The sequence below is a fragment of the Trichechus manatus genome, unplaced genomic scaffold (assembly GCF_000243295.1).
Source record: "Trichechus manatus latirostris isolate Lorelei unplaced genomic scaffold, TriManLat1.0 scaffold00028, whole genome shotgun sequence".
Classification (NCBI taxonomy): Eukaryota; Metazoa; Chordata; class Mammalia; order Sirenia; family Trichechidae; genus Trichechus; species Trichechus manatus.
In genome coordinates, this window is record NW_004443964.1 from 17,905,595 (window position 1) to 17,919,688 (window position 14,094).

General features: G+C 51.1%; 1 protein-coding gene across 1 annotated transcript; it reads left to right on the forward strand.

Moving 5' to 3' along the window:
- The first annotated feature begins 8,980 nt into the window (after window positions 1-8,980).
- On the forward strand, window positions 8,981-12,717 carry LOC101357786 (cytochrome b561). Its single transcript, XM_004374238.2, has 5 exons — window positions 8,981-9,186; window positions 10,293-10,391; window positions 10,660-10,763; window positions 11,265-11,422; window positions 11,649-12,717. The coding sequence occupies exons 1-5, from the start codon at window positions 8,982-8,984 to the stop codon at window positions 11,839-11,841; spliced, it is 759 nt and encodes a 252-aa protein (XP_004374295.1). The 5' UTR covers window position 8,981; the 3' UTR covers window positions 11,842-12,717.
- The last annotated feature ends 1,377 nt before the right edge of the window (window positions 12,718-14,094 follow it).

A 14,094-nucleotide genomic window follows, 5' to 3' on the forward strand; every position in this document is an offset into this window, starting at 1 on the left:
TGCTGCTGCCTTTGACACCCGCGATGGCAGGAACGCCTCCTCTCTCTGCCGGCCATTCCCCCGGTGGGCCCCAGAGGATCCCTGTGGACCCTGCTCCCAGAGATGTCTTCAGAGGCTGGCACCCCTTCCAAATCTTTCTCCCTGTCAGTTTCCTTCTTTTCTCATTCATTCCACCTTGGCAGTTTTCGAGGATTTTCTAAGACCCTTTAAATGAAGCTCCATCTTAGGATGCCTGGGTTCTTCTCCTTTGTTTTCATAGACAGGTGAAAACAACAACAAAGTTTTGCCACCTCCTCTAATTGCCTTGATTTCTCCCGTGAAATCTGAGGTTAGATTGAGACAGAAAATACAGGCAGTCCCCAACTTGTAAATGCCAAGGCGACACCCAAATGGAGAAGGAGTTGCTGCAGCCCCACCCACTTGTGGGAGGGTCCTTCTGGTCGCGGAGGTGCAACCACCCTGCTTGTTCCACTGCTATCCCTGCCCCAGCCCCAGCCGCCCTCCCTTGGCAGGCAGTTAGGGCTTCTGCCAACCCTAGGGGTTCAGCAGTATTACAAGGCATTGGTGGACTAGCCTTGGCGAATCTGGCAGCCAAGAGAAATTGTTGTTGGGTGCCATGGAGTCTTTACGGAAGCAGGTTGCCAGGTCTTTCTCCCACAGAGCTGCTGGGTGGGTTCCAACTGCTAACCTTTTGGTTAACTACAGAGCCCTTAAACTTTGTGCCGCCAGGGTTCCTTGCCTGAGAAATTAACTACCTCCGAAAGTGTAGCTTCACTGGGAAAAAGCACCCCCTGCCTAATCAATTCCTAAATGAATTTTGGGAATATCAAGTATCAGAGATTAAAAGCAGACTGTCTTGCACTGTTCTCAGCTCCAGAGGGTTTCTGCTCAGTGGGGGTCTGATGGTGGGCAGAGGGGAGTGTGGATTTATTAGAGGGGTGGCGCTGTCTGCTGCCATCTGGCTGGCTGTGGCCCCACCTCTCGTATGTCAGCTTCTGACATGTGAGCCTTCCTGAGTGCTGTGAGGACTGGGTTTAGTTTTTGTTGGCTCTCTCTCTCTCAATGCCAGCTGTGGGACAGGCACCGTGCTAGGCGCTTGTATGTATTTCTCCCACTTAATCTTTGCTAGAGTCCAGTAAAAGGAGCCCTGGTGGCACAGTGGTTAAGCACTCAGCTGCTAACCAAAAAGTCAGTGGTTCGAACCCACTGGCTGCTTTATGGGAGAAAGATGTGGCAGTCTGCTTCCGTAAAGATTACAGCTTTGGAAACCCTATGGGGCAGCTCTACTCTGTCCTATAGGGTCCCTATGAGTTGGAATTGACTGGACGGTAATGGGATGGGAGAGTCCAGTAAGGCAGAGCCGGTATCCCCCTGCCTTATAGATGAGGAAGTAGGCTCAGGGGGGGACATGGACTCTAAAAGCCTATTTTTTCTGCTGATTTTTAATGTAAATGGAAACATTTTTGTGGATTCCTGCGAGTATTGTGGGCCCTGGCATGGGCCTCCTGTGCCTAATGGAGAAGTTGCCCCTTGTCTGACTTCAAGCTCTGCTTTCTTCCTGGGTGGGGCTGGTAAGAAAGGGCCCATCTAAGAGCTCAGCCCTCCGTGCCTTCTCTTTCTTCACGTTCTGGGAACCTCGAGCCATTTCCTACCTCACCCATCAAGGAAAGATCTAGTCCCCGCCCCCTTCTGTTGGTCTCTTCTAACTCAGTTAAAAGCCTACCGCTGATAAGAAGGGCTCCAGCCCCGTCAGGCTCCTGCCCACCTGCTTCCAGGCCGAGCAACCTGCGCAGTGTCTGGCCTCCATAACGAGATTAGCCTGTTTGCCTTTTCATGAAGTGCCTCAGGATGGGGAGGAAAGTGATTCTCAGCGTGCAGTCCAGCCCTGGGGCAGCTTCTGTCCCTGTCCATTTGCGTTAAGTGGAGCCTGACTGCAGGTGGGGCGTGTGTGGGGGTGACTGTCACAGCCCAAGGTTCCAGAAGCTGCCAGAGATCTGTCATTGAGGCCTGTGCTCTGAGACAGAAGAAGGGTGGCTGCGTAAGGGCTACCTTTGGTCCCAAGACTCAGGTCTGCTGGGCAGAGGAAGCCTTTGGGGGTGGAGAGTAGCTGCTTCCCTTGAAGCTGCTGCCCTCAGCTCTGCTCTAGAACACAGGAGGCATCTGGGCGCCACCCAGGTAGGAAGGAAGGGTGAGAGCACGCTCCCCTTGTCCACGCTGGAAAGCGAGGGCCGCGGTTCAGAGGCACTTGCTGACTAGGGAGTGGATGTTCATGGTGTCAGGGTTTGTGAATGCAGACGGTCAGACTCTGTCCAGGGATGTTGAAATGTCTTCATCTTCCAGCATCAAACACAGCCCCTCTTTGCAATGATGTTGAACTGAATAAGCAATAGGGGAATCTGTTGCTAAAGGAATCTTTCAGTCCATCTGTTGTAAAGCACAAAACCACTCACTGCTTTGCCTTTTTGTAAGCCTGGGGTTTTCACACTGAGAACTGACTGTGAGGTCAGTAGGCTAGCCCCAGGCCTGGGTGCAAAGTTTTCCCATCATCCCTTACACTTGGATTTAGTGGCATCACCTTCCAATGAGGGGTGGGTAAGGAGGCAGCTTGGGCCTCCATGGTTCTAAAGGCGGTTCTTTATCTTGGGCTTCCTTTGGACCCATGGTTAGCTGGGGCTGGTGTGGACCAGGAGAGCTGTGTTTGCAGTAAATTGAAACAAAGGGTTTGCGGTTCATTCGCCATGCTGGAACGCCTCTCTCTTGCCCACCCTCTCTCGTCCTGCTGCCTTTCTCCCGGCAAGCACGCAGGGAGACACCGCGCTCTCGGCCGTGCTGGGCTCCCCCACCTTGTGAGCTGGTACAGAGGGTAGGTTGAACCGCCAGCACTGCGTGGAGTTGAGCAGGACAGTCTTGGAGCCCTGCCTCCCAGTGACCACCTCCGACCAGTTGAGTCGGGTCCCTGATTGGCTACAGTATTTGGAGAGTATGACAGCTCAAGTCGGGGCTCAACTGAAGTTCTGGAAACCTAGTTACTGGGGTGTTAGAAAGTGCAGAGCCAAGACACCGCTTGGAGAAGACTTGGAGGGGCGTGCCACTACATGTATTACATTGGGGGGAACTGTCTTCAGTGTGTGTAGTGGAAAGTGTTCTTGGAGTTGGGCAGACCTGGGTTTAATTCTGGGCTTGAATTCCTGCTACCCTTGACTTTAAAATCCATGTCGGCTCTGCAACTTGTCTGTCAGCCCCAGGAGGGCAGGGACCTTGTCTTATCTGTAGCTCCAGCATCTAGCAGAGTGCCTGGCATATAGTAAACCCCAAACCAAACCTGCTGCCATCTAGTCGATTCCAACTCAGTGACCCTATAGGACAGAGTAGAACTGCCCCCTATGGTTTCCAAGTCTGTAATATTTATGGAAGCAGACTGCCACATCTTTCTCCTGCAGAGCTTCTGGTGGGTTCAAACTGCCAACCTTTCAGTTAGCAGCTGAGTGCTTAACCACTGTGCCACTAGGGCTCCTTTGGCATGTAGTAAGTGCTCAGTAAACCATTGAGCTGAGCAGCTATTTGCTGACAGTAACTTTGGGTGTGTGGTTTATCCTCTTTGAGTCTCTATTTTCTCAGATGTCAAAGTGGGATTTTTTTTAATCTTTTTTATTTTTTATTGTTGTAGTTTAAGTGAAAGTTTCAATTCAATTTAGTCTCTTATACAAAAACTTATACATACACTGTTATATGACTCTAATTGCCCTCCCTACACTGTGACAGCACACTCTTCCTTTCTGCGCCGGATTTCCCACGTCCATTCAACCAGCTCCTGACCCTCTCTGCCTTCCCATCTCATCTCTGGACAGGGGCTGCCCATTTAGTCTCATGTATTTGCTTGAGCTAAGAAGCACGCTCTTCACGAGTATCACTTTATGTCCCACAGTCCAGTCCAATCTTTGTCTGAAGAGTTGGCCTCGGGCAAAGTGGGATATTTTGCCCATATGTTGGGCCTCTGCGGTTCCAAAGGTGGTTCTTTATCTTGGACTTCCTCTGGATGCCTGGTTAGCTGGGGCTGGTGTGGACCAGGAGAGCTGCCTCTGGAGTAAATGGAATTGGCCAACTTCCGGACGACTCGTACTTGTCCTTTAACATTATGTAAATTTGCTCTCGCTTTGAAATGATTGAACCAATCCCTACTCGAAACAGATTCTTCATCACAGTCACCTTCACTTGCTATGGTTTCCCAGGAGCGGCTGGTGAATTTGAACTGCCGACCTTTTGGTTAGCAGCCAAGCTCTTAACCACTGCGCCAACCTCATAAGTCAGTTGCAAAAGGACGAATACTGTGTGATCTCACTTATACAGAATAAGCGAATTATAGAAACCAAAGCTGATTAATGGCTACCAGGGGCAGGAGGGAGGGAAAAGGGGGAGGTTTAGCTTTGGAGGGCATTAGGTTTATGTTAGTGGTGGTAGAAAAGGATAGCGGTCATGGTGGCACAGCATGAAGAATGTAATCGGTGTCACAGAATTGTAAATGTGGAAGGCGGGTTGGCGAATGTTTTGGTGTGTATATTTTCACCGCAATTGAAAAAAAAAAGAAGAAGTAGCAGCGGTGGCAGGTCGAACAGTGGCAAAGTGATGTTCCCTCTGTGCGTCCTAACTCAGAGCTAATCAGATTCCAACTGTACTCCGGCTTCTGGGGGAGTGAAGCTAATAAAGGAGGGCGGTGACGTGGGAGGAGGACAGAGGACACATGAAGTGACCGGAGGACAGCATTTCTCTGTCCGGTACATTTTCCCTGCTAGAGTCGGGGCAAGGTGTTATATAGCCAGATACTCAGAGACGGGTAAACCGAAGCCCTGCCTTCAAGGAGCTCCTTGTGTGCCGAGGCAGAGACGTGTGCCAGAGATTAACATAAGCCTGAAGGGTAAGTCAGCTCCAGGAGAGCCTAGGGATGCAGAGGAGGTGCCAGTGCTGCACATGGGGACACAGAGAAGAATGCAATACCCACCTCAGGTCCTGGAGCGAATCGTTGTCAGGGAGTGAGGGAGAGGGCATGTGTTGCAGGGAGCAGGGGCATGGCAGGGGGTGTGTGAGGTGGAGGGGATAACAACAAGTTGTGTTGTTCTATTCAGGGAGTAGGGAGAGTCCTTTGTGTGGGCTTGGTAAGAAAACGGGGCGGGGGGGCTGCAGGTGGAAAGTGAGTTAGGGTCACGGTAGGGAGGTGGCATTTCACCTGCAGGCACTGGGCGGCCGCTTCTGCAGGGGGGCCATGACTTAGGGAGCTGATAGTGTCCCTGGCGTGTCAGGTGCTTGAAGAGGGTAGATGGAGGGAAAGGGACCAATTAGGATGTGGTTGTGATAGCCCTGGGTGAGGGCAAGTTGCGTGTCCTGAATCCGTCGGGTGGTGGCAGTGAGGATGGTAGGAGGGGAGTGATGGCAAGAGACCTAGGGAGGGAGAGAACCTCTGGGACTCGGTGACCTGCCTGAGGAGGTGCCAAGGTGTAAGTGCCAGGGACGAGGAGGGCAGCCTCACTGGCTAACTGGGAGGTTTAGTGAATTTGGATGTATGAGTTTAAAGTATCTGTGGGGTGTCCAGGTAGAGCTGTATAGTGGATGGTTAGAACTGGGGTTTGAGTTTGAGGGAAAGGACAGAATTGGCACTAGATTTAAGAGTCACCTGTGTAGAGGTGACAGATGAGACCAGGTTCAGTGTCCTCCAGGGCTTCCAGCAACAGGTGTCCCACCTGCCCTGGGATTGTGGGTTGGGGCTGTGTTTCTGGAAGATGCCTTGGCAGACTGTATCAAAAACCTGAAAAAAAAAAGGCTGCGCTTAAGAGGGCTTAGAGTGCACACTGGAGAGAGGATAAGGAGGCAGGGAACACACCCACCGCCCATCTGGCCTCCTCTCCCTGTCTGTGCTCCTGAAAGTCATGTATTAATACTTATCTTAAAGATGGAGAAATACTGGTCATTTTGTTGGCACTGTCCATGCTGTCATTTATTATTTATTTATCTGTCTCCTTTATCCTTAGAAAAATGTCTTTGCAGATACCTAAGAACCTTTCTTTAATGGAAGCAGATGGAGTTGAATGTACGGTGCAGGGAAAAGAATTTTCTAGTAAGTGAAGGGCAGCATCTCTTCAGAGATCCCATTTTGGTTAAACTGTTCTTAGGGGCTATGAAACTGGATGTCAGAAAAGTAATTCTCTACAATTTCAGAACCAAGGTGAAATTTAAAGGAACTTAATAATACAAGAGACGCCGCCCCTCAGCAGAAAGGATCGTTACGTTAGTTCTCTGTAGTCCTGTATCTGCTGTGAAAGGAGAGGTTTCCTGATCAGACAGAGACCAGACCAAGGAAATTTTGGTCAGGGAAGATGAACAGCTAACTGCTTCTTATTAATTTCTTATTGTTATTCAGTCTATGGTGTTACACATTTTGTAGCTTTTTGAGTTGGATATTTGATTATTGATATATGTATATAAGACTATTATTAATTTTATACTAAACACTGCTTTAAATGCCACAAAAACAAACAAACAAACAAAAAACCTAAAAAAGAACACAGCCCTTGCCTCAGGATTCCATTTTTCTGCGTAGGACTTAATTGACAAGTGTGCGAAGACAATCACATAGTGGTGTTTATTTAACGAACAACTGGAGGCTAGCTAAATGTTTAACAACAGGGGATTAGGGAATTGGTTAAAATATGGACCAGCCATCCGATCCAACAGTGTTTAGTTGTTAAAATGATGAGGTAGATATATATTCATTGATGAAGAGACATGCATGATATACCACTAGGTTGAAAAAACAGCTTAGAAAGTTGTGATCCTGTTTCTATAAAAAATATATTTCTTTTTTCCTCTCTTTTATTTTTATTTTATTGTACTTTAAATGAAGGTTTACAGAACAAATAGTTTCTCATTAAACAGTACACATATTGTTTTATGACAACGGTTAACAACCCCACAACATGTCAACACTGTCCCTTCTCAACCTTGGGTTCCCTATTACCACCTTTCCTGTCCCCTCCTGCCTTTTAGTCCTTGTCCCTGGACTGTTGTGCCCCATTAGTCTTGTTTTGTTTTATGGGGCTGTCTAATCTTTGACTGAACGGTGAACCTCGGCAGTGACTTCATTACTGAGCTAAAAAGGTGTCCGGGAGCCATACTCTTGGGGTTTCTCCAGTCTGTCAGGCCAGTAAGTCTGGTCTTTTTTTGTGAGTCAGAATTTTGTTCTAGCTCTGTACGGGACCCTCTGTTGTGATCCCTGTCAGAGCAGTCAGTGGTGGTAGCCGGGCACCATCTAGTTGTGCTGGACTCGGTCTGGTGGAGGCTGTGGTAGTTGTGGTCCATTAATCCTTTGGACTAATCTTTTCCTTGTATCTTGTTTTCTTCAAGGAATATATATTTCTAAGGAAAAAAGAATGTAAGGATATAAATCAAAACATTATCACTTGTAATTTTTTTGTTTTTTGCTTATCTGCAATTTACCACAGACAGCATGTATTAAAATTCTTTTTTCTAATCGTGGGAGTTGCTAACAGCTGTGAGACATGGCAGAGAAGATTGGGGATTAAAGACAGAGCCGAAGGCCAGGACAGGAAGGCAAGGCTGACACCCTGAGGGCAGAGAGTACGTCTGGGTGCTGGAGGGGTCTCTGTGTTAGGCTCGCTGCTGGCTTGCTTTCTGCTGACAGCTGGGAAGCTCAGGGTGTTTTCCATGGCTGCTGCCACAAGGCTGGTGCTGACGGGCTGGAGATGGCTTCCCTGGAGGGGATGTGCCAGACTGGGATGGGGAGGCTGGTACCAGTGGGGAAGGGGAGATGTGTTGTGGCCCTCTGGGTGGGAAAGCTGGTGAGCTGCCCCACGCTGTGTTCTGGGCGAGCGCCTTTCTGTGGGCTTGGGTGGGCCAAGCTAGGGCAGGCCAGGCCTGTTTGTCTTTGTAACTGTCCCTTCCCTCCTCTCCTCCTCATCCCCCCGCTGCCCACTGTCACCATCCCCAAGGGATCAATGGGACAGTGAGAGGGCTGTGAAGGTGGGTCTGGACCAGTGACACCTGGGTGTGTGGCGTGGGGGTGAGGGCTGGGCAGGGGTCAGGAGAACCAGGAGGTTTACGGTGAAGAGCTGACACCGATGCTCTCGTGGGCTCGCTGTGTGGCCTCTTGAGCAAGGCTTTCTCAAACCTCCTGAAGCCTCCATTTTCTTATCTGTAAAATGAACATAGTGATACACCTGCTTTATAGGATAAAAGAGATTGCTTTATAGGACTGTTGTAAGTCATCTAGTGTGTGTGCAAACACTTTATGAACTTAAGTGGTAAGGCACTCTTCTTTGTAGGTCTCATTTCTTGTGCTTTCAGTTTAGACATCTCTCTGGAGAGAGGGGTGTGGCTCTAACCCACCCTGGGTTTGGAGCGGGAGAAAGAGGCAAGAAAGGAAAAGGAGGCTGCTGGGCTGCCCCTGCAGGCACCACAGGGTTGGCACGTTCACCGACAAGCTGGGTGAAGACTGCGGGGCGGGGGGTGCTTTGCGGGAGCAGGGGGTCTGATGGCCGGGCCCAGGCTCTGTAGGTGGGTACCTACCATCCAATTTCCAGCCTGGGGCTTAACAAATGGGGCCTGGGGTGGGGGTGGGGGGGAGTGCCTAACCCTGTACCTTCAAGGAACTTGCTGATGTCCCTGTAATTTACCTATAAGTCCCACCTGAGAGAACTCAGGGCCTCATGAGGCAGAAAATAAAGCACAGGTGCTGGACCTCCTGCCACCAGAGCTGGGAGTGTCTTTACTTGCGTAGGAAGCTCCTGGCATCGCAGCCAGGCACAGGGTCCGTCGCTAGGGGGACTGGACCATTCCTCTCAGCTGCTGCTGAGACTTGGGACCACTGCCCAGGGATCTGGGGGAGCGGAGGCATGCGGACGGCGGCAGGGGTGGCACGAGGAGGCTGTGGGCTCCTCTGAGCTCTGCTGTCTTTCCTCAGCAGCAACCTCAGCATGGAGAGCGGAGTCGGCACAGCCCCCACCCCCAGAGGGCTGCCTTACTACGTAGCCTTCTCCCAGCTGCTGGGTCTGACCGTGGTGGCCATGACGGGTGCCTGGCTTGGCCTGTACCGAGGTGGCATCGCCTGGGAGAGCACCCTGCAGTTCAACGTGCACCCCCTCTGCATGGTCATCGGTCTGGTCTTCCTGCAGGGTGATGGTGAGGCTCCCACAGGGCTGTCCCTGAGAGAGGCAGTTTGCAGGGATCCCGTCACCCCCTGAGGTCTCCTCTAGCTATACAGATCTGCGATTTAGAAAAGACAGAGAAGGAAGCTGGGCTAGAGCCTCAGGACACTGGGAACCCAGTCAGGGTTCCTGAGGTTGGTGGGTGGCAACTCCTTGCCCGCCTTGTCCCAGCACTTGCATTCTTGCTTCAACAAGGAGCATCGAAGGCTGTGCACGTCCTAGGGCAGGGTGTTGGGCCGGGCTGTGGTTTGAGGTTGGAAAAAGGTGTATAGGAGTGCCCGGAGGGATGCTGGACTTGGCTGCGCTAGAGCGCCTCCCGGGGGTGGGAGCAGGGGTGCTTGGCCTCCATCCTGCCTGGAGGCTATGCGTGGCTCCCTCGGTCTGCTAACTAGAAATCTGGGTCTATATCTGGTTGAGCCATTCTTCCTAGATGGGGCCCTGGCCACAGCCATCCTCTCAGCAGCAGAATCCTAAGAAGATCCCCTGTGCACCTTGGCCCTGCCCCCTCAGCCAGTGAGGGCTGACTAGGTGGGGATCACAGGTTCTGGTTTGGGAACCAGGGGTTTCAAACCAGGGAGCCTGCTGGTTAACATAGTGATTGTCTGATCAGGTTTCAATATTGGACTGTTTGGGGACCAACCCGCTAAAAGGTGAACTCAGAAGCTTGATGGCACCTCACTGTTACTGCATGATGAACCTGGGATACACAGGACACCTGGGAAGGTGTCCATCTTGGGGTGGGGCTCTCCCAGGGGCCTGGCAGTCACTGTAGGCGGGGACTGTGGGCTGTGTCCCTCACCGTTGTTGCCTCTTGTGGCAGCAGGAATCGTGCCAGCCTTTGGGTGGATGTTTGGGAGCTGGGTGGATGGGGCTGGGGTGTTCAGGGACACACAGCCCGAGGGTGCCAACCTTGAAGGCTGGGAGCTGCCGAAGGGCCCCGGATGGGTTTCCTGTGCCTGGGATACCTTGACAGGCCCCTAACTCCACATCTCCTGCTATGGCGGGCCTCCTTGCTGCTTGCGGCAGGAAAGCCATGAACACAGTCTAACGTACTTTTTTCCCTTTCTCCCTTCTCATAAGCTCTGCTGGTTTACCGTGTCTTCAGGAACGAGGCCAAACGCACAACCAAAGTCCTGCACGGGCTGCTGCATGTCTTTGCGTTCATCATTGCCCTGGTGGGTGAGTTCCTGGCACGGCCTTCCCTTCTCCTGCTCCTAGCTCAGGCTCAGGGAAGTAGATGCTCCAAACATCTAAGCTCCTCACTCTTGTTCTGCTACATTTCCTGTTCCCTCGCCCCCAACCTTCCAGTATCCTAGGAAGGACACTCGGTACTGGCAGCCATAGAACTGCGACTGGAGCCCAAAAGTTCCAGCCAACCCAGCTTCCCTTGGATCGTCTTGTCCCTCCCTTTTCCATGTCCTCACATGACCTATCCTGTCTGGTCCAGGCTTGGTGGCCGTGTTCGACTACCACAAGAAGGAGGGCTATGCTGACCTGTATAGCCTTCACAGCTGGTGTGGGATCCTCGTCTTTATCCTTTACTTTGTGCAGGTGAGTCCTTTCAGCCCCACAGGTCCCTGGGCAACCAACATGGGATGGGGAGATGGGGTGGGGGAACAGGAGCGATAGCATAGCCCATTTTCCAGGGAGTCCCAAAGATGCAGGAGTGGCTTTAGTACAGTTGGATGCTGTCTTCAGATTGTGAAATGGGTACAAACCCAGGATTTTATAGCAGAGGGTGTCTTAGATCCCAGCTGCCCTTCTAGCTGGCTGGCTTAGCACATGTGATCAGCCATGTGCCCAGCCTTCCGAGAATATGAATATGATGAATTAAGGCCCCAAGCATTTGGGGGCCAGGACCCTTTCCCACAAGGGCTTAGTGCTTCCCCTGCCATTGCTCTTAAGATGGAGGAAACCAGGTAGATGGAGGAGTTGGCAGTCCTTGCTTGGAAGCAGCTGCTTTGGGTGTCCTCCCAGTTGCTCAGCTGATGGCCAGCAGGGAGGTGCCCAGCCTTGCTCAGTCCCCCAGCACCTCCTCTCCTTTCCTTCTAGTGGCTCGTGGGCTTCAGCTTCTTCCTGTTCCCTGGAGCTTCGTTTTCTCTGCGAAGCTGCTACCGCCCACAGCACATCTTCTTTGGTGCCACCATCTTCCTCCTTTCTGTGGGCACAGCCCTGCTTGGCCTGAAGGAGGCGCTGCTGTTTAAACTTGGGTGAGCGTCCCATGATACGAGAGGGCAGGGCCCACGATCACCTACAAAGATTGAGCCCTGCTTTCGGAGCCAGTATTTTTGGTGTTAGATAAGCAACAATTTTTCTGTTGGGGTGGGGGCAGAGGGGAGCTGGTGTTGGAATACTGGTTCTAGCACTAGGTATGAATGGCATTTTGCCTAACTGTGACCCCTTGGGTGGCTTCTCCCTTCCATTCTAACCCTGTAGGACCAAGTACAGCACATTCGCACCTGAGGGTGTCTTGGCCAACATTCTGGGCTTGCTGTTGGCCTGCTTTGGTGTGGTGGTGCTCTACATCTTGACTCGCGCTGACTGGAAGCGGCCACCCCAGGCTGAAGAACAGGCTCTCTCAATGGACTTCAAGACGCTGACGGAGGGAGACAGTCCTAGCTCCCAGTGATGGTGTGCAGCCAGCCTCCTCCCCACCTCTGTAGGGGTGATGTTTCTTTCTTCCTGCCCCCTGCTGAGGCTGTTCTCAGGATTAGTGGCTCCCGGGTGAGGGGCTCCTGCAGAGTGGCTGGGGAATGGGGTGCAGCTGTGTCTATTTTGGAGCTAATTTCTGGGACTAAGGGCTTAGCCTCCCTCTGCTTTCTCTTCTCACTGCTGCTTTAGACCAATTCTAGTAGTCACGCAAAGGCCCTGTGCACCTGTTGTCCCCTCAAATGGAGAAGGCTTTTGGGTAGGTTTTGGGTAGTAAGTCCTGTTGACGAAGAACAGATCCCTAAAGGAGACAGAAAGTGACTCCACCTCAAGGCAGTGAGGCTGGTGGGCATCAGTGGGCAGAAAGCAAGGCTGTGGGACAACCTGAGGGCCTCAGGGACAGGTCTGTAAAGGCCAAGCCTGCTGTGCTATGTAACCCTGGATTCACACCAGAAGCCCTGCCAGCCTGAATAACACATGGTATACATGGACCTGCTCCTTTGGCAGTGGGAGTGAGTGATATATGTGTAAAATATGTTGATGTTCAGAGCAACGTTCCCCAGGAGAGGGGAGAGACTGGCTCCTGGGAAGCTCCAGAGTCAGTTTGGGCCAGCAGCAGGCCTGAGCCTTCCCTTTTCTTTAACCCTTTCGCCCTAGGATGGCTTTGCTGGGAGAGGAGATAGAAGTGCAGGACTTCAGATGACTTCCCTTTGGCAGATGAGGCTAGCTACAGAGGAGGAAGGGTTTGATTCAGGACGATGTTCCCCTCCATGGGCTGGTCTGGGCAGCGGCCCCCTCCCCACCACCCAGTTTTGTGCTTTGACTCAAGCTTTTTGCTTGTGCAGGCACTACTCTGACCGGGAGGCTTTTTTTTTTTTTTTTTAAAGCTGTCATTGTTGCTTTCTTGTATGGGGAGACCCCTGCTTTGCTTCCAGAGAGGTCTCTCCCTCTCTTACCCAGTGTCCATCTTTGGAGGAACGTGATTAGACAGATGGCGGGTGGTGTCTGGACGCCCTCCAGCTCGTGAAGTGTGTTATGCAGTTAGCTGAGTCACTGTTTGGCTTCTGTCTGGAAATAACGTGATTAGAGCATCCATTGTGTGCTTTTCAACTTGGCAAATGCTCTCCTTGTTTTCCTCATTTTCTGGGTTTTAAGGAACATGACATAGTTTGAAGCAGACACAGTTTACTTAAATGAAGAAATCAACAGAAGTCCTGAATATGACTACTGTTCGTTTTAACAGTTGCCTTTCTTGCACCCAAATGCTGCCTTTAGAGAAGTGGGCTAGTCTTCCGAACGCTCAGATGTCCAGTCAGTGGCTTTCCCCATGGGTCCTGCCTCAGGCAACGTTCCTGCTTAGGCGCCATGGGGCTCTCTGGCCTGTCCTCTGCAGCCTGCCCCGGGCGCCAGTGTAAACTGTGCGCTCGGCAAGGGCAAGGGCTCTATCAGCTCTTCGGTTACCTGGCACACAAATGTTTACATGTGGAAAACTCCACCTTAGAGAGCCCAAGTACAAGTGCATCTCCTCTCCCAGCCAGAATGCCACTTAGAGAAACAGAACCTTAGATTTGCAATGAAAGTTGTAAACTGCTCTGTTTTCCAAAGTGTATGTTGGCAAATAAGGAGCCAAAGAAGGTCCCCCAAAAGACAGATCTGTAGTTTATTTTGCCTGCGGCCAATCTTCTGTGAAGTACAATGTGTTGTTGGCATAACAAATGATTCAATAAATGTCTACAGCAAACCTCTTGCCTATTCATTTACTGTGGCAATAAAAGGAGCCAGTGCTTTTAGCAGAGTCAGACAGATGAGTTAGTTCGAGGGTTGAGAGAAATTAAATAGCCACAGCCTGAGCACAGAAGGTAAAGTGATTAATCATTATCTATCACGGCGAAGGGTCTGAAATGGCCCCGGGCTTGTCCATTCTCTGGCTCCAGTGGAGGAGGCTCTTCCATGTGGTTAGATAAACCCTTTTCTCAACCTAGAGAGAATGGCTTGGAGAGTGGAGCTGCAGGAGCCTGATAAGGCCCCTGGCAAGAAGTTTCCCTCTGTATTCAGTTGACGTTTTTCCTTTTTAAATGTCTCTTTGTTGTTCCTTAATAAGAAGAGCAAAGCTTTTAGAACAAGCTGGGATTACACTTTAGATCAATTCATATGGCTCAGACAGGAACTGTGTTTGTGGTAAATTTGGTTGCACTTCTTACGCTGTGCGCTCCTGAGAAGTACTGTCACCTAA

What these genes read in the sequence shown, in the direction of transcription:
- LOC101357786 (XM_004374238.2), top strand. Translation starts at nt 8,982, where the DNA reads ATGGAGAGCGGAGTCGGCACAGCCCCCACCCCCAGAGGGCTGCCTTAC. An exon ending in GTTCATCATTGCCCTGGTGG is followed by an intron (nt 10,392 to 10,659) that starts GTGAGTTCCTGG and finishes TGTCTGGTCCAG; the next exon opens with GCTTGGTGGCCGTGTTCGAC. An exon ending in TTATCCTTTACTTTGTGCAG is followed by an intron (nt 10,764 to 11,264) that starts GTGAGTCCTTTC and finishes CTTTCCTTCTAG; the next exon opens with TGGCTCGTGGGCTTCAGCTT.